General features: G+C 43.8%; 1 protein-coding gene across 2 annotated transcripts; it reads right to left on the reverse strand.

The window, feature by feature from the left end:
* Positions 1-1957: 1957 nt before the first annotated feature.
* LOC115474255 (sesquipedalian-1-like) lies at positions 1958-10342 on the reverse strand. 2 transcript variants are annotated; one of them, XM_030209641.1, is made up of 2 exons: positions 10108-10342; positions 1958-2788 (listed from the first exon to the last, which is right to left on the reverse strand). In XM_030209641.1, exon 2 carries the CDS (start codon positions 2762-2764, stop codon positions 2075-2077), a length of 690 nt encoding a protein of 229 aa, XP_030065501.1. In that variant the 5' UTR covers positions 2765-2788; positions 10108-10342; the 3' UTR covers positions 1958-2074. The 2 variants fall into 2 exon arrangements, with proteins under 2 accessions (XP_030065501.1, XP_030065500.1); XM_030209640.1 differs by lacking the exon at positions 10108-10342 and adding an exon at positions 8961-9055.
* Between the last annotated feature and the right edge of the window lie 12984 nt (positions 10343-23326).

Raw genomic sequence — 23326 nt, forward strand, 5'->3', positions numbered from 1 at the left:
CTGGACTGGGTGGCATACATTCAAGGGTACTCAAAGAACTCAAGCATGAAATTGCTGATCTGCTGTTAGTAATATGTAACCTGTTGTTAAAATTGTCCATAGTACCTGAAAATTGGAGGGTGGCCAATGTGACACCGATTTTTAAAAAGGGTTCTAGGAGTGATCTGGGAAATTATAGACCGGTAAGCCTGACGTCGGTGCATGGCAAAATAGTGGAAACTATTACAAAGAATAAAATTATAGAACACGTAGGTAAACATGGTTTAATGGGACAGAGTCAGCATGGATTGAGCCGAGGGAAGTCTTGCCTCACCAACTTGCTTCATTTCTTTGAACAGTGGAGTGCCACGGAGATCTATACTGGGACCAGTACTATTTAACATATTTATAAATGATATGGAAATCAGAACGACGAGTGAGGTGATTAAATTTGCAGATGATACAAAACTATTCAAGGTTGTTAAAACATGTGCAGACTGTGAAATATTGCAGGAAGACCTTAGGAAATTGGAAGACTGGGCATCCAAATGGCGGATGAAATTTAATGTGGACAAATGCAAGGTGATGCACATTGGAAAGAATAATCCGAATCACAGTTACCTGATGCTAGGGTCCACCTTGGGGGGGTCAGCGCTCAAGAAAATGATCTGGGTGTCATTGTAGATAATATGCTGAATTATTCTGCTCAGTGTGCGGTGGTAGCCAAAAGAGCAAACAGGATGCTAGGAATTATTAGGAAAGGGATGGAGAATAAGACCAAAAATACTATAATGCCCTTGTATCGCTCCATAGCATGTCTTGAGTATTGCGTTCAGTTCTGGTCACCATATCTCAAAAAAGATATAGTGGAATTAGAAAAGGTACAAAGAAGAGCGACTAAAATGTTAAAGGAGATGGAACTCCTCTCAAATGAGGAAAGGCTAAAGAGGTTAGGGCTCTTCAGCTTGGAAAAGAGACGGATGAGGGGAGATATGATTGAGGTCTACAAAATCCTTAGTGGTGTAGAACGAGTAGAAGTAAGTCAATTTTTTACTCGTTCCAAAAGTACAAAGACTAGGGGACACTTGAAGTTACATGGAAATACTTTTAAAACAAATAGGAGGCAATATTTCTTCACTCAACGAATGGTTAAGCTCTAGAACTCTTTGCCGGAGAAGGTGGTAATAGCAGTTAACGTATCTGGGTTTAAAAAAGGTTTGGACAAATTCCTGGAGGAAAAGTCCATAGTCTGCTATTGAGACAGACATGGAAAGCAATTGCTTTCCCTGGGATTTGTAGTATGGAGTGTTGCTATGATTTGGGTTTCTGCCAATTACTTGTGACCTGGCTTGGCCGCTGTGTGGAAAACAGGATACTGGGATAGATGGACCATTGATCTGACCCAGTATGGCTACTGTTATGTTCTTATGTAATGCAAAATTTACACAGAATTCTGCATTTACCTTATATAGGGGGTCTTTTACAAAGGTGCGGTAGCATTTTTAGTGTGCATTAATCATTAACGTATGTTGAAGACTAGAGACCTCCATAGAAATATATAGGTGTCTCTAGCAGTTAGCGCTGGCTTAATTTTCTCTCATGCTAAAAATGCTAGTGCGCCTTAGTAAAAGGACCCCATAATTTGGCATTGAGCCAGCATATGGTAAGTACGGAGGAAAGAAGCAAGAAGGAGTAATTGAACATACAGCAACTTGTAAGTGTAGAACTAGAAGGAGTAATAAACAGTAGCGGTTGAGGAGAGACAAATGGAGTGACAATAAGCATACAGGAACTACTGATAGGAAAAACAGGAGCAACAACATGCTATCAAACAAGAAACCAGCACAAAAGAAAACAGGAAATGGAGAAATACCCCCTACAGAGTGAGAAAATTAAAAGTAGGTGGTTTCAAAGCAAACATTTATTTATGAAACTTTTTATAATATTTTTTTATGAAACAATCATTCAAAATGGTTCACAGATAAAAAATAAATGTTTTATTTATTTATTTTATATTTCTTTTTAGATGCACTCATACTACGTACAAATGGGCCTACAGCTCTTAATCTTTTACTGATCCATTTACAATGGATCATTAAGTAAAGTCTATTAAGGCCTCCTCAGTAGGCTGGTCCCTTTTTCTCTCATGCCACTTCCTTCTCAGTTCTTCAATTTCCTCTCCAAACATTTGGTGCAGCCTTGGGAAGTTGTCTTCTTCTATTTCCCTTTCTACTAAGAGCTGACCCAGAGCACCATGGGCCAGTTTTCTGGGCCGTGACTTCATCAACTCAGGTTCTGTGTTGTCTGAGCTCTTTCTGTTTTTTGTCAGTTTGTCTTCCAAGCTTGGCACTGGTACACCGGGCCAGATTACATTAATGTCATTGCGAGCACAGCAGAGCTGTTTGTATTGTTGTGCCAGATCTGTCACCAGCATACGTAGGTAACTGAAACTTGCAGAGGTTAGGGCTCTTATCCAGGCTTCCATTGATGCCTGGTCCTCAGCAGCCATCTTGTAGGCCCGCAAGCTGGGGCCCTGGAAGGCCACAGCAAAGGCAAATGCCTCATCAGACTTGCAGAGCTCCACAGAGCAACCCTCCAACACAATGATGCCCAGAGGCTCACGGTCCCCGCATCGTTCAAAGTAGAAAAGGAAGTTGCCACGGAGGCAAAACCAGCGGCGCTGGTAGGAGGTATTCAGCTCACCCTTCTTGTAGAGATAGCCTTCCTTATCTGGTGAAGTAATGCTGTGGCAGTATGACAGCACTGGGCGAGAATGAAGCTTCATAGTAAGAAGGTGGCATGAGATTATCTGATGGGTAAAAGAAAGAGATGAGTATAGTGTGATGAAGAAAGGGACAGAGAAAAAAACATGGTAGGGAAAACAGGAACGGACAAATATAGAGATGGACAGATAAACAGAAAAAAAAGAAAATGGGAAAAATTGGTTTATACAGAAATTAAACATAACTGAATGATATTCAAAGCAAGTTCTATGTTTACTGGTGGCTGTTCATGTAATTGGGCCATTTAAATTGTTAAATGACCCAATACTAGCCATATAAAAGGGGTGAGGGTGGGGTAGGCAAAAAGAAATTAATCAGATATATATTTTATACCTGTAGAATAAATAGGGAATAGATCTATAAAGTGGATTCCAATACGACAGAATATAAAAGGGTACCTAAATACAATGGCATGTAGGTTTAAACTAGGTGTACACACAGGTGACGTACACAGTTATGCATGTCAATTATAGAATACCTGCTCTTTGGGGGGGTAGCAAAGTAGGCATTAGCATTTATATCAGTTCTATGGCTGGTGTATGTCTTGCCTAATTTATACATGTGTATTTGCACTGCTACACCTAGTATTCTGTAAAGAAAAGTAGGTGCCTAAAAATAAGTGCCCCTTTATAGAATTGCCCTCATAGTATACTTACCATACTGGCTCAATCGTATATTTTGCATAACTACCCATATGGATAGTGGTGTTGAATACACATGCTAAGTTAAGTGTTGGCATTTATCTTAAACAGTCGTCATGCTGACGATATCCAGCTCGTGGGTTTCTCTAAATACTATGGGCTAGATTCTATATAAGGTGCCTGAAAAATCAGTGTAGAAAAAAAATATGCCTAGGCGTATTCTGTTAAGTATGCCTAAGTTTTATAGAATAGGGTTAAATTTCAGTGCGGTATATAGAATAACACTGAGCGCCTCTTCACGTGATGAAATGTAGTTGCAGCCATTTACTCCATGTTTTACTTGGCGTTAAATCCTGACACCTAAATTAGGTGTAGAGCAGATGTATTCTATAACAAGGTGCATAGATTTTAGAAAATGCCCATGGCCCATTTATATTATTTATTAAGATTTGATCACACCTTTTTTAGTAGTAGCTGAAGGTGAGTTACATTCAGTGGTGTGCTGGAGCTGGCTCGCACTGGCTCTACAGAACCAGTTGTTAATTTTTGAACAATTTTGCGAGCCGGTTGTTGTGCTATCAGCAGGGACTTGGAGGGGTTTTTTTTTCACAAATTGCAGCGTTAGGCTGGAGGCATGCATGCCCAAACACACCAGCTGTCACCTGATATTGGTGCATGCGTGGTGTGTGGCAACCTTTTCTCCTCGTGCTACACTGCAGACAAGAGATTTGTGTGCTTGCGGCTCATCTCTGCAGCGCTCCTGATCACAGCCCAGCTGGTTGTGGAGCTGTACAGTCCAACACTAACCTCAACTTGGCTGCCCCGCCGCTGTCCTGAGATTTCAGCTGCCAGAAAGGACAGGAGAGCCCTGCTGGGCTGATCATTTCGACAGAAGTGCACATTACCCTCTCTGCTGGTAAGAATTTAAGAAGCAGACTTGTAGCTGGGCCCATTTGTTGGGGGAGGAGAAGTCAAGTGGAAATTGGTTTGAGGGAGCATTGCCCCCCGCCCCTCCCCAAAACACTTGCACCGTCTGAGTTCCAGATTCTCTCTCCCCTGTTGCTGCCCTTCCCACTGCCCCATGCGTTGAACTTTCAGTTTCTTCCCTCACGCATTCGCTCCCTCTCCCTGCCTCCCTCCTTCAACCTCTCCCCCCCCCCCCCCCCCCGCCGCAGTTCGCCGGACTGTTACCGTACCTGCAGGCACTGATTAGGACAGGATGCCGGCGTCGGGGTCCTTCTGCTGCCACGTCCCACCTACTCTAATTCAACTTGCTGTTTCCGTGTAGGCAGGACGCGGTAGGCAAAGGACACCGTCGGGACCAAGAAGTTCGAAGTGATGAGCCGCCTATCTACTCCACGGTAAGCAAGGAAACCAATTTAGTTAATCTTTGTTTTCACTCCTCCGCACAGTTGTCATCTCCTTTAGTGTACACTCAAACCAAACCAAGCAAACCTATGAGTTGCTGCAATGCTGCATCCACGTTGTCGTTTTTTATTGTTTGTCCATCTGCAACAAGTCTAAAGCTTTTTCAATTGGATGTCATAGTGCCTTAAAAGGTAGAGGTCAATAGTTTGTTTTTTTACTTATTGGACAGCTTTTTAATTTATTTGAAAGCTTCCCATATGATATAAATATCATGAAATAACAATTGAATATCACTAAAACATCTTAAATTATTATAGCTGGTAGAAACAGCAATTTTAAACTCTGTATTTTGTGCTCATTTTTCTACACTAAAAAAAAATAATAATAATAAATAAATACATACATATATACACTCTCTGTATACAATACAGATGGCCAAATTTCAGTGAGGATATCCTGTTTCCTGATGAGTTCACCTTAACTGTTGTTGTAGTCTACCTTGGGAAGCCTTGTGTTATAAAGATGATAATGGAATATATTGAAATTAAATGGAAGTAGAATTAAACTCTCCTTTCATTGGGGCACATGGAATCAGATCTTAATCTGTTTTGTAGAAGTTTAACTTTTAGATACACAAATGGATTATTCTGTTTTGAACAAGTTTTAGGGGCAAGTGGTTTTTTAGTGGAGGAGTGGCCTAGGTTAGGGTGGTGGACTTTGGTCCTGAGGAACTGAGTTCGATTCCCGGCACAGGCAGCTCCTTGTGACTCTGGGCAAGTCACTTAACCCTCCATTGCCTGTCGCATTGAGCCTGCCATGAGTGGGAAAGCGCGGGGTACAAATGTAACAAAAAATAAAAATATTTTGTTTCATGCAGATTTCTTTTGTTTAAACATAAATGGGCCATAAGCCCCTAATGCAGCCCATTGGTTTTCTTATATTTTGTTCTTGTGATAAATTATACTGTGCCAAAACTGAAAACTCTTATCTCTATCTGGTCGATAATAAAAGGAGCTCATTGTGAACACTATCCACCCTTAAAAGGTTGTTTTGTGGCTGTACATGAAGAATTATGATATTGACTAAATACGTGTATGTGTGTGTCCATAGTCCTGCATCCTAAGTTTATGTAATCCTTTCAAGAAATCCAGTTAATCTTTTAACTTATTAGTGGAGCATAACCGCAGAGTCATGGTATGGTCACATTTTCAATATGGTAATACTAGTGCCCATCTAAGGAACAGCCAGATTATTTTGAGTTACTCTTCACTGGACCAAACTTGCTTTCCTTGTGCCATCACTATCCAGCAGGTAGGCAGTGTCTTAAAAGATGGAGGATAAAGGATTTTTTTTAACATTAAAAGAAGGTACATTTGGATGTAAGGATTGTTTGATAGCACACTCTCTCCCCGGGTATAGCCAGCTCTGCTTTTTTTTTTTGGGGGGGGGGAGGGGTTGCAGAGGTGGACCAGGGAGAGAGCCTGTTGTTAAAAATTTACCAGCACACCACAGGTTACATTCAAGTACACTGGATAGTTCTCTGTCCCAGGAGGGCTCACAATCTAAGTTTGTACCTGAGGCAATGGAGGATTAAGTGACTTGCCTAAGATCACAAGGAGCAGCAGTGGTATTTAAGACACTGTCTACCTGCTGGATAGTGATAACATAGTAACATAGTAGATGACGGCAGAAAAAGACCTGCACGGTCCATCCAGTCTGCCCAACAAGATAACTCATATTTGCTGCTTTTTGTGTATACCCTACTTTGATTAAGGAAAGCAAGTTTGGTCCAGGGAAGACTAAGTCAAAATAACCTGGCTGTTCCTTAGATGGGCATTAGTATTACCTTATTGAAAATGTGACCATACCATGACTCTGCGGTTATGCTCCAGTAATAAGTTAAAAGATTAACTGGATTTCTTGAAAGGATTATATAAACGTAGGATGCAGGACTAGGGACACACACATACACGTATTTAGTCAATATCATAATTCTTCATGTACAGCCACAAAACAACCTTTTAAGGGTGGATAGTGTTCACAATGAGCTCCTTTTATTATCGACCAGATAGAGATAAGAGTTTTCAGTTTTGGCACAGTATAATTTATCACAAGAACAAAATATAAGAAAACCAATGGGCTGCATTAGGGGCTTATGGCCCATTTATGTTTAAACAAAAGAAATCTGCATGAAACAAAATATTTATTTTTATTTTGACTAATAAAACCACTTGCCCCTAAAACATGTTCAAAACAGAATAATCCATTTGTGTATTTAAAAGGTAAACTTCTACAAAACAGATTAAGATCTGATTCCATGTGCCCCAATGAAAGGAGAGTTTAATTCTACTTCCATTTAATTTCAATATATTCCATCTGCAGGCTTCCCAAGGTAGATTACAACAACAGTTAAGATGAACCCATCAGGAAACAGGATATCCTCACTGAAATTTGGCCATCTGTATTGTATACAGAGAGTGTATTTATTTATTTATTTATTTATTTAGTGTAGAAAAATGAGCACAAAATACAGAGTTTAAAATTGCTGTTTCTACCAGCTATAATAATTTTTAAAGATGTTTTAGTGATATTCAATTCTTATTTCATGATATTTATATCATACTAGTAAAAAAGGTCTGTTTCTGACACAAATGAAACAGGCGCTAGCAAGGTTTTCTTCGGCTCCCCTGCAGCCACCCATGTCCAGCGACCCTCCTCTCTCCCCTGCCCTCCTCCAGCCACCCATGTCCAGCGACCCTCCTCTGGACATGGATCAGCTGTGACGCATGTTTTTTTTCCCCCCCGGGTTCTGAAGTTGACATCATAATGGCTACGGTGATGTCAGCCTGATCTACAGAGCCTAGCAGACCAACTCGGAATGAGCCACAGTCCCAGGCAAGTCAGAACGTTGGAGGTGAGAATTATTATATAGCATGGGAAGCTTTCAAATAAATTAAAAAGCTGTCCAATAAGTAAAAAAAAAAAAAAAAACAACTTTTGACCTCTACCTTTTAAGGCACTATTCCTATCCAATTGAAAAAGCTTTAGACTTGTTGCAGATGGACAAACAATAAAGAACAACAACGTGGATGCAGCATTGCAGGAACTCATAGGTTTGTTTGGTTTGAGTGTACACTAAAGGAGATGACAGCTGTGTGGAGGAGTGAAAACAGAGATTAACCAAATTGGTTTCCTTGCTTACCGTGGAGTAGATAGGTGGCTCATCACTTCAAACCTCTTGGTCCCGACGGTGTCCTTTGCCTGCCGCGTCCTGCCTACACGGAAACAGCAAGTTGAATCAGAGTAGGCGGGACGTGGCAGCAGAAGGACCCCGACGCCGGCATCCTGTCCTAACCACTACCTGCAGGTACGGTAATGGTCCATTCCGGCAAACTGCGGCGGGGGTGGGGGAAGAGGTTGAAGGAGGGAGGCAGGGAGCGGATGCGGGAGGGAAGAAACTGAAAGTTCAACGCATGGGGCAGTGGGAAGGGCAGCAGCAGGGGAGAGAGAATCAGGAACTCAGATGGTGCAAGTGTTTTGAGGGGGCGGGGGGCAATGCTCCTCCAAACCAATTTCTACTTGACTTCTCCTCCACCAACAAACGGGCCCAGCTACAAGTTTGCTTCTTAAATTCTTACCAGCAGAGAGGGTAATGTGCACTTCTATCAAAACGATCAGCCCCAGCAGGGCTCTCCTCTGTCCTTTCTGGTAGCTGAAATCTCAGGACAGCTGCAGGGCAGCCAAGTTGGGGTTAGTGTTGGACTGTACAGCTCCTCAACCAGCTGGGCTGTGATCAGGAGCACTGCAGAGGTGAGCCGCAAGCACACGAATCTCTTGTCTGCAGTGCAGCACGAGGAGGCAGGGTTGCCACACATCACGCATGCACCAATATCAGGTGACAGCTGGTGTGTTTGGGCATGCATGCCTCCAGCCTCCCGCTGCAATTTGTGAAAAAAAAAAACAACCTTCAAGTCCCTGCTCACAGCACAACTGGCTCACAAAATTGTTCAAAAATTAACCGGCTCTAGCACACCACTGGTTACATGCATTGTTATAGAATATGCTTCAATTTTCCTATGGAAATTAAGGCGCCATATATAGAATCCCCGGGTATTTGCCTGAAGTCAGCAGATGTATTGAAGCCATTAAGGTGGTGGAAGAGAATTCAGCAATACATTTGAGGCCTTACCTCTTCTTTTGACTTGTCAGCCTTCCTCAAGCTCCCTCTCTTTCCTTCCCTGATGCTAAGGATCATATATTGTAGTGTAGTTTTTCTATCTGGTGTTTATCCTCTAAAGTTTTAAACTTCATAGGTGGATTTTCTGTTTATATTTCTGCTGTGAGTCAGTCCAGTACCACCAGTTCAAGATCACCAGAACTGGTTCTACCGGTTTACAAAGCAAATAATGAAACTGGGTGCCCAGAATGCCACTGTGGCGCTCAAACATTACAATGCAGTTCAACTCATTCATTGCTGTTATTGATCAGGTCTTTAATCACTGCCACGTGTCCCCCCACCCCTGCTCACTGGCATGTGAAAGTTGCAGTTCATGCTGCATGGGTTACTTTGTGGTTTGAACACATGGGGCCCTCTTTTCTGACCTTCCAACCCTCTGTATTGAGACCATAAGCTGGATGATGTAAGTACATGCTGCTCTCTTGCCAGTCACAGGAACTTTGAGGGTGAGAGTATCAGATAGGATATGGACAGTAGTGAGTGAGAGAGAAGTTTGGGAAGTAAGAGGATAAGCCAGCACCGTCATTCATCTCATACACTATAATGGAGTCTCATTCCACTTATCACAGACCTTAGAGGCTAAGTTGGGCTCCTATTCATCAGATCACTGCTCCCCAGTCATAGTTTTATTAAAATGAAAAAAAAACTGCCAGTTTGATTGCAATAGCAACTTCCAGTTTCCACTCCAGGAGCAATGGGGAAATGAAAGCAAGTTCAAAAAAGTTCCAAGGCTATGACAAAAGGCTCCCAAGCTGGCACAAAATCACTATTGTTGCCCCCCTACACTCCTTCCTGGTTTGGGTAGTGGCTGCCCTTTTTCTTTTCCTTTTTATCTGGATAGTATGGGGTCATTTAGCAAATTAAATGGCCCACAATTGAAGGAGCTTGCTGCCTTATCTCCATCTGTTAGGATTTGCTTCCTCCTTTTCCCCACTTACTGTTTCCTATTTCTGTGATTGGGGCTGCTTTCTTCTTCCCTTAATCTAGCAGAAATTACCCATTTTATTGCACATCCTGATCCCCCCCCCCCCCCCCCCCCCCCCCCGAATATTGGGTTATCGCCTATTATGCTGATGAAACTGCTGTAAGTATTCCATACCTTTTTAGGTCCTGCAGCTGGTTTCGACTTCCGAGGCTCACAGTCATGTCTGGTTTTTAGCTCATAGACTTATGTATGTAGTCTCATAACACTTCTCTCACTCAAGCCCTGTCCTGTTCTCTGGACAGTCCCTATACATCCTTGAATAGGGGTCCTTTTTTATTTTGATTTCTGATTCCCAATTCAGCGTCTGTGCAGGTGTGCTGAGTGTACCTCTCCCATGCCCTTTCTCCTTTTTCTCGGCAAAGGGAAGGGAGTGTCTGTCTATAAAATAAATACTAAGTTTCACTTTCTCCTTGAAGTTGCCAAGCTCCCAAAGACGTGAGCCTGTAAATGTCTTCCTCATTTTTATAACTTCCTGTAAAATAGCATTTTTCAGCTCTTAGTATTGTGCAATTAGCTGGAGTTTACTTTGATATTTTCAGATTCTCCAGCATATTTTTGAAACATTTCTGATTTGATATCCTGTTCACATGTGAACACAGGGCTGGCTTAAGGGGAAAATCAGTGAAGCACTCACTGGCTCAGGGTATCAAAAAGCCATGCCTCACCTTTCACTCTTTGCTGCAGTCCCAACCAACCTTTTCAGCTGCATAAGCAGAGCAGTGGGAAACTGTCCCTTTACTCGCTCTCTCTTTTTTTTTTTTTTTATCAGCCACTGTGAGTGAGTATGAAACATGAAATATTTGAGATGCCCACCTACACCTTTCAAACATATTTGCAGTGCTTGTGACAGTGGGCAACTGGAGGAGAGCAAAGAACAGGCTCATGCAGCCACTGGAGGAAGGAAGATTGAAGGGGCCAATTACTGGCACATGTTAAAGGAGTGGGAAAAGACTGTGGGAAGAGGAGAAGCCATATATCACCTACACTAACTCTATAATTACATTCCCGATAGCTTCTAAAGTAAAATGTTCAGGTCTCTGAGGCTGAAATGCAATTGGAGAGACTCCTGCTGGCTGGCTGACTTCAAGCACGGCAGAGTTCATTCCAAATGCAGGTGAATTAGAGTATGCAATAGGAGGGGGTGCACAACCAAATCCGCTATTCCAGCTCCACCATTACCGGTAAAGGTCACAAGCTCTTTTTAAGCAGGGAGCTTGTTCTGTGCTCTGCTTCTTGAGCCTGTAATCCACCAACCACTTTGGTAGGGGTTTGCAAGGCTTCCACACCACCTGGGAGAAGAGCGGACAGCTGCAGTGACAGAATTCAAATGTCTGGGTGACATCAGACACCGGGGAGACCACCTGTCTCTGGAGTTCCTCCAATTGGCGTAGCACCAGATGAAACCACTTCATAAAAGTCTGTCGGACTAGAAATCAGTGTTATAAAGTAGAGAATGAAACGGGGATGGGGACCAGCTGTAACTGTGGAGATGGGTATGGGGACAGAATCTGTGGAGACGGGGAGGGGACGGGGACAGATCCCATGGAGATGGAGACGGAGCCTGTGGGGAAGGGGACAAATTTTGTCCCCGTGTCATTTTCTACTTTGAAGCCTGTTTATGAACTGGACTGTTACTTACAGTGGGGGAAATAAGTATTTGATCCCTTGCTGATTTTGTAAGTTTGCCCACTGACAAAGACATGAGCAGCCCATAATTGAAGGGTAGGTTATTGGTAACAGTGAGAGATAGCACATCACAAATTAAATCCGGAAAATCACATTGTGGAAAGTATATGAATTTATTTGCATTCTGCAGAGGGAAATAAGTATTTGATCCCCCACCAACCAGTAAGAGATCTGGCCCCTACAGACCAGGTAGATGCTCCAAATCAACTCGTTACCTGCATGACAGACAGCTGTCGGCAATGGTCACCTGTATGAAAGACACCTGTCCACAGACTCAGTGAATCAGTCAGACTCTAACCTCTACAAAATGGCCAAGAGCAAGGAGCTGTCTAAGGATGTCAGGGACAAGATCATACACCTGCACAAGGCTGGAATGGGCTACAAAACCATCAGTAAGACGCTGGGCGAGAAGGAGACAACTGTTGGTGCCATAGTAAGAAAATGGAAGAAGTACAAAATGACTGTCAATCGACAAAGATCTGGGGCTCCACGCAAAATCTCACCTCGTGGGGTATCCTTGATCATGAGGAAGGTTAGAAATCAGCCTACAACTACAAGGGGGGAACTTGTCAATGATCTCAAGGCAGCTGGGACCACTGTCACCACGAAAACCATTGGTAACACATTACGACATAACGGATTGCAATCCTGCAGTGCCCGCAAGGTCCCCCTGCTCCGGAAGGCACATGTGACGGCCCGTCTGAAGTTTGCCAGTGAACACCTGGATGATGTCGAGAGTGATTGGGAGAAGGTGCTGTGGTCAGATGAGACAAAAATTGAGCTCTTTGGCATGAACTCAACTCGCCGTGTTTGGAGGAAGAGAAATGCTGCCTATGACCCAAAGAACACCGTCCCCACTGTCAAGCATGGAGGTGGAAATGTTATGTTTTGGGGGTGTTTCTCTGCTAAGGGCACAGGACTACTTCACCGCATCAATGGGAGAATGGATGGGGCCATGTACCGTACAATTCTGAGTGACAACCTCCTTCCCTCCGCCAGGGCCTTAAAAATGGGTCGTGGCTGGGTCTTCCAGCACGACAATGACCCAAAACATACAGCCAAGGCAACAAAGGAGTGGCTCAGGAAGAAGCACATTAGGGTCATGGAGTGGCCTAGCCAGTCACCAGACCTTAATCCCATTGAAAACTTATGGAGGGAGCTGAAGCTGCGAGTTGCCAAGCGACAGCCCAGAACTCTTAATGATTTAGAGATGATCTGCAAAGAGGAGTGGACCAAAATTCCTCCTGACATGTGTGCAAACCTCATCATCAACTACAGAAGACGTCTGACCGCTGTGCTTGCCAACAAGGGTTTTGCCACCAAGTATTAGGTCTTGTTTGCCAGAGGGATTAAATACTTATTTCCCTCTGCAGAATGCAAATAAATTCATATACTTTCCACAATGTGATTTTCCGGATTTAATTTGTGATGTGCTATCTCTCACTGTTACCAATAACCTACCCTTCAATTATGGGCTGCTCATGTCTTTGTCAGTGGGCAAACTTACAAAATCAGCAAGGGATCAAATACTTATTTCCCCCACTGTATGTTTGAGTTATGCAGGCAATGATATTTTGACTTTTTGGAGAAACAAGCAAACATGCTGGCCACAACTAGCAAAATTTGCTTGGGGGATCCTGTACATTCCTGCTACCAGTACATCTTTTAAGAAGACAAGTTGCTCGTTTTTATTATTGTTTTATATTTGTGATTTATAAACAACAGTTACACAGCATATTCTTTTTATACTTTAATAAAAAGATTTAAATATGAAATCATAAGTGTTCAAGGCTTCTGCAGATGAGGACAGAGCCCACGGGGATTGGGCGGGGACGGGGACAGAACCTGCGGGAACAGGGCTGGGAAGGAGACAGCGCCCAAGGGGATGGGACAGAGACAGAACCTGTGGAGACAGGAGGACGGGGTGGGGATGGAGACAGAACTGACAGGGACAATCTTTGTCCCCGTGTCATTCTCTGTTTTAAAGGTCTCTGAGGGAAAGACCCTCACTCTACATCATTATTTACCCATAATAGCAATTGAAAAAGAGTGGTAAGTTAGAGAGCTGCCATCTTGACTGTCTCCAAAGTGTGTTTCTTGTTTTCAAAAATATGCATTTCTTATGTCTTTGTATTTTTCTTGCTACAAGAAGAAATGCATTTCTTTTTCTCTTCTCTCAGGATTCCACTGGTCATAGAGTTTGGTTCCTTAGGTTTTCTACTTTATTTTTTGTTTGTTCCTGATTTGTAGCCTGTTATTAGATGATTGTGTTTTGCCTGCATAACCAAACTGAGGGAAGACAGACCAAGCTCAAGTGAGGTGAGCACCACAGATGGGTGCGAGTTACTGGAGCAGGCTGAGGGAAGGGAGAGAGGAAGGTTGAATGTGTTCCTTGGGGTGGGGCAGAGAGAAGCTGAGTGTATGTCCTAGAGGTGGGGAATAGCAAGGCTGAGTGTGCCACGAGGATGAGAGAGGGATAGAGCAAGGTGAGTCAGAGTGCCATGAGCATTGGGTGTTGGGGGACGACGACAGAGCAAGGTTTAATTGTGCCAAGGGGATGCAGAGCTGCCAAGGGGGCCCGATCTTTGAAAGGGAGATGTTAAGCCATGCTCTCAGCTCTGCCCCAGTCCGCCCAACTGTACCCCAGTTCCACCTCACTGCCTGGACGACCTTAGCTGTGGCACCATGAGATTTTGCAGCTCTTATTGCAAAACTTGTCCTATGGCAATAGGAGATGGTGTCATATTAACACATCCTGCTCCTGCTGATGGAGGAGGAGGCTACATAGTGGGAGGTCTTCACTCAGCGGGAGTGCAGGAGATGACCTGTGAAAGCGGAAGTTTTCCACTGTATGTGGGAGTCTTGGTACATCTGGGGATAGGGGGGCAGGGACAGAGCAAGGTGAGTGTATGCCACGTGGATGGGGGAGGAGGCAGAGAAAGCTTATAGTGTTCCATAGGGATGAAAGGGAGGCAGCGAAAGCTGAGAGTTGTGTAATGGGGAGGTGAAAACACTTCAGCCCTAGAGGCTAAAATAAGAGAGACAATCAGACTTAGGTATAGGCGCAACCAGTAAAAATCTTTATTGGTATCTCACTATGCCAATACAAAATAATTGTTCTCTGTGGAGCAGGTGGTCACCCGGTAGCCAGACGCACAGACTGAATAACAAAACTGCTCAGCAAAACTTTTAGTTATCACTTATATATACTGTTGTAAGTTTTGTTTCTCCTAAATCATGTGGCTTCTCCTAAACTAACTTGTGATCATATATGGATTTTCCTGTTTCCTTCCATTACACAATATAGTAATATACAAAAATGGCAATTTCCTCTAATCTATCATCCTCTCCTGCTTGTGTTCACATGTACATTTTGTGGCCATTGACTAATGCCTTATCAGTAACGCGTGATCATAGCTTGCAAAAACCAGCAAACAAATGAATAGTATGAAACACCTGGTGTCCTGCTCTCTGAACACATATTTGCAGTGTAATATCTTAGACTTTGCAGGGTCCTCAGTCTCTCATCACCATCAAGGTTATATCCATTTGTATCTGCCATATATGGGCCGCATAGCCTCATTTCCTCCTGAGTTTCTCCTTGACGTGATATGTACTTTCCATTTACAGATAAAGCACGCTTGCTTACATGCGGCTGCAGGAAGAAAGTAAAATTATGCTGATGACAGCAAATGTAGGAAATGTGAGGGCTAGCAGGGCCATCTTACAGGCCTAGTATAGGGAGGAATATACAGAGTGTGATAGAGTTTGGGGGGGGGGGGGGTCATAGAAAGCTGAGAGTACGCCATAGGAATGGGGAGGGCAGAGAAAGCTGAGACTGTACTGTGGGGGGTGAGGGCAAAACAAACAGAGTGTGTTACTGGTTTGTAGGGGATCAAGCCTGAGGGTGTGCCATGGGGGAGGAATGAGAGGTGAGGGGGGGGGGGGGCTAATGTGTGCAGGAGAAGACTTTGGGGTAGACAGAATTAGAGCCTCCCTAGGAGTTAGAGAGAGAGAGAATTGGGAAGTCTGAAGTCTGAGGAGGGAAAAGGTAGGCGGGGATTTAAGACATTATGATGGTGGAATTCTGTGCAAAAATACTATAAATAAACGACGCAGACTTTTAAAATATTGTGCACAGAATTTCTCCAGGATTTGAACTTCCTTCTTCTTCATGTTCTTGTGTCTAGTGCAGTCTGTTGTTTTTATGTGCTGCCACTGGCCGGCATGCTGCAATAGCATTGGATACAGCTGCAGGTCGGACTCCTTCTCTCCACCTTAAAAAAAAAAAAGCAAGATTTGGACATGAGCAGCCGTGATGCAGTCAGCTAGGTACCAGCACTAATTAATTAGCTTTAGCTTACTCCTGTTCATAGTAGTTCAAGGTGAGTTACATTCAGGTACGGTAGGTATTTTCCTATCCCCAGATGGCTTACAACCTAAGCTTATACCTGAGGCAGTAGAGGGTTAAGTGACTTGACCAAGATCACAAGGAACAGCAGTGGGATTTTAACCCTGGCTTCCCTGGTTCTCCATCCTCTGCTCTATCCATTAGGCTATTTCTCACACTCCAGCAGAGGCAGTTTGAGTGTGTAGTGCAGTCAATCAGGTAGTAAACTTGATTCTGTCCAGGGCCCCTATCTGCCCTCCCTCCTACTGCCTTGTGCTGCTACTGTGGCCTCAAACTCAAACAGATGTGAGAGAACCAGGAGTTCTGTTCCAGTTGTGTGGCAGTCCAAGTCCCAATAAGAACATAAGAGTAGCCATACTGGGTCAGACCAGTGGTCCATGTAGCCCAGTATCCTGTTTTCCAAACAGTGGCCAAGCCAGGTCACAAGTACGTGGCAGAAACTCCAATCGTGGCAGCATTCCATACTACAAATCCCAGGGCAAGCAGTTGCTTCCCATGTCTGTCTCAATAGCAGACTATGGGCTTTTCCACCAGGAATTTGTCCATACCTTTTTTTAAATCCAGATATGCTAACCACTATTACCACATCCTCCAGCAAAAGAGTTCCAAAGCTTAACTATTCATTGAGTAAAAAAATATTTCTTCCTATTTGTTTTAAAAGTATTTCCATGTAATTTCCTCAAGTGTCCCTTAATCTTTGTACTTTTGGAATGAGTAAAAAATTGATTTACTTCTACTTATTCTACACCACTTGTGAATGCTGCTAACCTCCCCTTCACCTAAGATAAGTGTGTGCATACAGTGTACAAATATTTTTTGAAGCCCTTCTTCCTCAGTCAGTCACTGCAGATTGTTGGGTGGGTTACAGCTGTGTGCAGAGATGTAGACTTGGCAAATTTTTGACATGCAAAAGAGACTGGTAGATGGAAGGAAAGAGCAGCAATAAGAGTGAGAACAAAACCAGGAGAGTCCTCGGGACTTATGGATTTGGTGGAGCTGGGCTGGTGCTACAGTTTCTGACACTCCACTGCAAACTATAAGTTGGCACCTCCCCCCCCCCCCCCCCCACCTCTGTCCATCTCCCTTTTCTCTTCCCTCCCCTTCCTCTGTCCACCATTGCCCTTCTCTCCCCTCTTTCCTACCCACCCACCCAGCATCACCCCTCTCTCTCCTCCCCTTGGTCCAGCATTGCCCTATCTCCTTTCCCTCATCAGAATTGACTATATAAAGCCATACTGAGTCAGACCGAAGGCATTCTTCTAGCCTACTATCCTGCTTCCAACAGTGGCCGATCCAGTTCACAAGCAGTGGCGTACCAAGGGGGGGGGCGGTCCGCCCCGGGTGCACGCCAGTCAGCTTCCTTCATTTCCATGCTCCCTCTGCCCGGAACAGGAAGTAACCTGTTCCGGGGCAGAGGGAGCATGGAAATGAAGGAAGCTGAACGGCGCGCGCCCCCCCCCAGCGGCGTGCACCCGGGGGGGTGTCTTTCGCTGGGGGGAGTCACGCTGCACCAGGGGAGGCGCTGCACCCGGGGGGGCGGGGCGCATCGGTGATCCGCCCCGGGTATCAGCCCCCCTAGGAACGCCACTGTTCACAAGTACCTGGCAGAATCCCAGAGAATAACAAGATTCCATGCTACTAATGACAGGGATAACTTTTGGCTTTTCCCTTGTCTATCTTAATAGCAGTTTATTAACTTTTACTCCAGGAACTTGTCCAAACCTTTTTAAAACCCAAATGCACTAACTGCATCTGTCGTCTGTCAATGAGTTCAGAGCCTAACTATTTGTTGAGTGAAAAAATATTTACTCCTATTTGTTTTAAAAATATTACCATGTGGTGTTAAAACCTCAGATATTTCCCAAAGTGGCACGAGCCACTCAACAGCGAATGAAAATGTTTCTTCATTTGAAACATCATGCTCTGGCTGTGGGAGTGAGCTTCTTTTGAAGTTCCCCTGCAAATGTTTGGTTAAATTGCCTGATTCTAATTATGTTTACTTCAATACAATACAATTAGAGCAATTACTTATAAAGAAAGTTGCTAAATGACTTACATTTATTTGTGGAGGTTAACAATCAAGATTACTAGCTACTATGTTTATTTATTAGGATTTATTTACCATTTTGATGTTCTAGGATATATTCCTTATTTTTGTATTATATCTTATTCCCTTTGGTTTGGTGTTTTTTTTCCTCTCCCCATTAATATGGACTTGAATGTTTTCTTGTTGTTATATTGAAATGTTTGTAATACATGATGTAAAACTAAAAATACATTAAAAAGTATTACCGTGTAACTTCATGGAGTACCCTCTAATCTGTTCTTCTTTGAAAGAATGAACAATTGATTCATGTTTACCTGTTCTACCTCACTCAGGATTTTGTAGATCTCTATGATATTCCCCTCCCCCCCACCTCAGCCTTCTTTACTCTAAGCTGAAAAGCCTTTCCTCACATGAGAGGAGGTCTATCCCCTTAATTATTTTGGTTGCCCTTCTTAGTATCTTTTCTAATTCTGCTATATTTTTTTTTGAGATACTGCAACTAGAATTGCATACAATACTCAAAGTGAGGTCACCCATGGAGTGATACATAGTCATTGTAATATTCTTTTTCTTATTTTCTATTCCATTTCTAATAATTATTAACAATCTCCTTTTTTTTTTTGGCTACCACCACACACAGAAGATTTCAATGTATTGTCCATGATGACATCTAGATCTGTTTCTTGGAAGGTGATTCCTAAAGTGGAACCTAGCATCAAGTTGCCATTTCTCTTTCCTCCCCTACCACCTACATGTCCAGCATTACCTCCTCTTCTCTGTCTCTCTCTTTTCCCTTCTTATCCATTCATTCAGCATCATCTCTTCCCCTCCCACTCACCCACCCAGCATTACCCCTTATTTCTACCTCACCCACCCACAAGTCCAGCATCACTTTCCTTCTCCCCTTCCTCACTCCAATCAGCATTTCCCCCTCAAACCAACCTACTGTTGTCACTACCATGCCTTTAGGCACACAGCAGCCATGAATGAAGCAACCACAATAAGCGCAGGGGAGTGCCTCAACCCATGTTTTTGCAAAGGCCCTGCTGGCTCTGCCCTCTCTGATGTATGGAATGCATCAGAGGGGGCAGGACTAGCAGGGCCTTCACAAACACATATGCACCAAGGAGCCTTTGATGTATATTTTCAAAGCACTTAGACTTACAAAGTTACGTGGAGGGCATTTTTGATATGACGTCTAAATCTGAATTTGGACGTTTTACACAAAACGTCCAAATTCTGAACAGGATAGAAGGTCATTTTTGAAAAAGAAAAACTTCTATCTTTTTTCCAAAAATACAATGGACGTTTTGTATTTTGGATGGTTTGTGATTTGGACGTTTTGGGTTTTCTTGGTCCATTTAAAAAAAAAAAATGTCCAAGTTCAAAACATACAAAATCAAGCCATTGGGATGTAGGAGGGGCCAGTTATTTTAGTAGACTGGTCCCCCTGACATCCCAGGACAGCAATAGGGCACCCTAAGGGGCACTGCAGTGGACTTCATAAAATGCTCCTAAGTACACATCTGACCATTGCTCCCTTACTTTGTCTGCTGAGCCCACCAAGACCCACTTCTCCCAACTGTGCACCACTACCATAGCCCTTACGGGTGAAGGGGACACCTAAATGTGGGTACATTGGGTTTCTGGTGAGTTTTGAAGGGCTCACAGTTTTCTCCACAATTGTAACAGGTAGGGAGAGGTAGGAGGCTGGGTCCACCTGTCTGCAGTGCACTGCACCCACTACTAGACTACTCCAGAGACCTGCATGCTATTCTGATGGACCTGAGTATAACATCTGAGGGTAGCACAGAGGCTGACAAGTAATGTTTTTCATCACATTTTTGGGGGGTGGCAGGGGGTTAGTGACCACTGGGGGAATAAGGGAAGGTCATTCCTGATTCCCTTCAATGGTCATCTGGTCATTTAGGGCACCTTTTTGTGCCTTATTCATAATAAAAACAGATTTAGCTCAAAAAGTTTAAGTTTTAGTCCTGGATGGACTTCATAGAAAAATGTCTAAAAATATGTTTTGAACATACTGATGGGACGTTTTTGTGAGAAAAATGTCCATATTCTGCTTTATACCACTTTTTAGACATTTTCTCCGTTGAAAATGAGCCTGATGGTAACCTATGGAACTTTGTAAGTCTAAGGGGCCTGTTTACTAAGCTGCAGTAAAAAGTGGCCTTTGGTAGTGTGGGTGCATGTTTTTGCTGTGCTCTGGGTTATTTTTTTACTGTGGCTGGGAAAAAGGGCTTTTTAAAAATGGGAGCAGTAAATGGCCATGTACTAAAATTAAAAGTAGCGTGTGCCTATTTACTGCCTGAGCCCTTACTGCCACCTATTGACCTAGAGGTAATGGCTCACGCCCTACATGCATGGTGATCATGCAGTGTGCGCCAATGTGGCCGTGCTACCGATTACCGCTTGGACCCCCCTACCCCATGGTAGAAAATCGAAAAATATTTTCTACCGTGGGAAATAGAAATTACTGCCGATTAGGCACACTTACCCAGGTTGTAGTGTCGATTTGGCGCACGCTACCCACAAGGTAGCCCTACTGCATCTTAGTAAAAGAGCCCTAAGTGCTTTAAAAATGAGCCCCTTTGAGTCTGTTGTAGTTGCTTCATGCATTGCTGTTGCAGGCCTGGAGATGGCAGCAGCAGGGAGGAGGGGATAGGCCCAGGCCCTGTGATCCAATGCCTCTCATACCCTTCCCTCAGGCCTGGCACAGCAGATGAGAGCAGTCACAGAGCTTTTGATGCTTACCACATTCACTGGGTTGATCCGACCCTGCGGTGGGCTTGACATTTCAGTGGGAGAGTAGAAATGCTTTGATGGGGAGATTGCAGAGAGCCAAATCAACTGTTGCATTACGAGTTCTCTTCCAAGCAATAGAGAGATTTGAATGTACAGTATGGATGGAAGTCCATGTTGCTGCTCTACAAATCTCTTCTAAGGAAACTGATTTTGTGCGACAGAGTGGAGAGAGAAAGAGGCCTGAGGGGCAGAGGAGAGCTCGTGGATGATTGCATTATGATTTTGCACAGTACAAGAAATGTTTTCTGTCTCTCTAATGCTTCACTGACATGCATAGACTGGCTTCTCAAGGTCTCCAATTCAGCTTTTATCTGCAGATTTTCTAATTTGTGGTAATTTATTCTTTGTTCCTTATGTGGGGGTAGATATATGTGGGAACAACAAAAGGAGGCCCATTCTGAAAGGTTTGCCTTGGGCCCCTTAAGTGGTTAAGGTGACCTTGACTTCTGCAGTTGGAAAGGGTTCAGCACAATATTTAAGAAAATCTTTCCTACTAATTGACCCATTCACATTGGGCCAGTTAGCACTTGCAATTCCCCAGCAGCTAGTATGAGCCTAGCTTAGTGTCCATGAGGATAAATCTTACTGCGCTAACAGTAAAATTAATTGCTTAGTGACATAGTAGATGACGGCAGAAAAAGACCTGCACGATCCATCCAGTCTGCCCAAGAAGATAAATTCCTATGTGCTACTTTTTTATTTGTACTGTCCTCTTCAGGGCATAGACCATATAAGTCTGGCCAGCCCCATAGGCGGTCGGTGGCCCAACTGTTTGGGGAGGCTAAAGGGGGTGGAGTTAGGGATGGGGCCAGGGGTGGAGCTTAAATCCATAATTGTCTGATAACACACAGAAAAAAAATAAAAATAAAAGTCACAATACTTTTATTAAATTTAGATATTAAATATGTATCATATGTCAAAGAATAAAGTGATTGCTCAAAGCATATACTAACCATAATCGCTCAACTGCAAAACACTATGCACATCTTTGTGGAAAAACACACTCAGAACTTTATTGTACCAAAAATATTACACTGGGCAGAACCTAATACACCATTAGGGGCTTATAGCCCATTTAGTTATGTTTAAACAAAAGAGATCTGCAAAAGAGATCTGCATTAAAAAAATATTTATTTTTATTTTGACCTATAAAACCACTTGTCCCTGAAACATGCCTAAAAACAGAATAATCCAGTTGTGTATTTAAAATGCTAATTCCTACAAATGAGATGACATTAAAATGTGATTCCATGTGCCCCAGCTTTAGCCTTGTTACGATCAACAATCAAGAACAACCTGGATGCAGCAGCTCAAAAGTTTGTTTGTGTTGTTTGGGCTGAAGGCAGTGAGGATGTCATGCTGGGGAAACACATTAACCAAATTGGCTTCCTTGTTTACTTACTGGGCTACAAAGGCTCACTTCCACTCGTTTTGGGAGTCTTGCATCTTTCTCCCTGTTTCTTCTGCTGCCTGCTGTCTCCCCGGTCGTCATTTTTACTGCACTGAAGAGTTCTGCCTCAGCACCCGCAATTCAGAGACTCAGAGTCAGCCTTCTGCCAATGTCGGGGCTTCTCCTCAGGGGCGTCCAGGACTCTAACGTAACTTCCTCTTTTCTGCAGAGCTGGGAGGGAGTGAGACATGCCTGAAGAGAAAGCCCCAATGCTGGCAGAAGGCTGACTCTGAATTGCCGGTGCCGAGGCAGAACTCTTCAGTGCAGTAAAAATGACGATGGAGACGGCGGGCAGCAGAAGAAACACAAGATGGTCAGGGTTGGGCTGGTGAGGCTTAGCCTCCCCAAGCCTGTTATACGGGGCGCCTATGGCCAGCCCTATCCCCGCCTCCCAACCACCAACCCCGCCTCCCACCACCAGCTCTGGCACAGACTGTATAAGTCTGCCCAGCACTATCCTCGCCTCCCAACTACCAGTCCCGCCTCCCACCACCAGCTCTGGCACAGACCGTATAAGTCTGCCCAGCACTATCCCTGCCTCCCACCTCCGGCTCTGGCACAGATCGTATAAGTCTGCCCAGCACTATCCCCGCCGCCCAACCACCAGCCCCGGCCCAGACCGTATAAGTCTGCCCAGCACTAGTCCCGCCTCCCAACCACCAGCCCTGGCACAGACCGTATAAGTCTGCCCAGCACTAGCCCCGCCTCCCAACCACCAGCTCTGCCACCCATTCTAGGCTAAGCTCCTGAGGATCCCTTCCTTCTGCACAGGATTCCTTTATGTTTATTGCTTAATATATTAAGTCCCATTTTAACATGTTCATACAAATTTTACACCTGGAGTCTTATAATGCTGTATTTATACATTTGTGCTCTTACAGGGTTTTCTTTGGAATTGATTCCTTTCCAATCACTG

This window comes from Microcaecilia unicolor, chromosome 7 (genome assembly GCF_901765095.1).
Source record: "Microcaecilia unicolor chromosome 7, aMicUni1.1, whole genome shotgun sequence".
In the NCBI taxonomy this organism is placed as follows: domain Eukaryota; kingdom Metazoa; phylum Chordata; class Amphibia; order Gymnophiona; family Siphonopidae; genus Microcaecilia; species Microcaecilia unicolor.

Excerpts from the sequence above, each read along its gene's own strand:
- LOC115474255 (XM_030209640.1), bottom strand. The coding sequence starts at position 9,026 with ATGATCCTTAGCATCAGGGAAGGAAAGAGAGGGAGCTTGAGGAAGGCT. Across the intron at positions 2,789-8,960 it reads CTGACAAGTCAAAAGAAGAG|ATAATCTCATGCCACCTTCT; the intron begins GTAAGGCCTCAA and ends TTTACCCATCAG.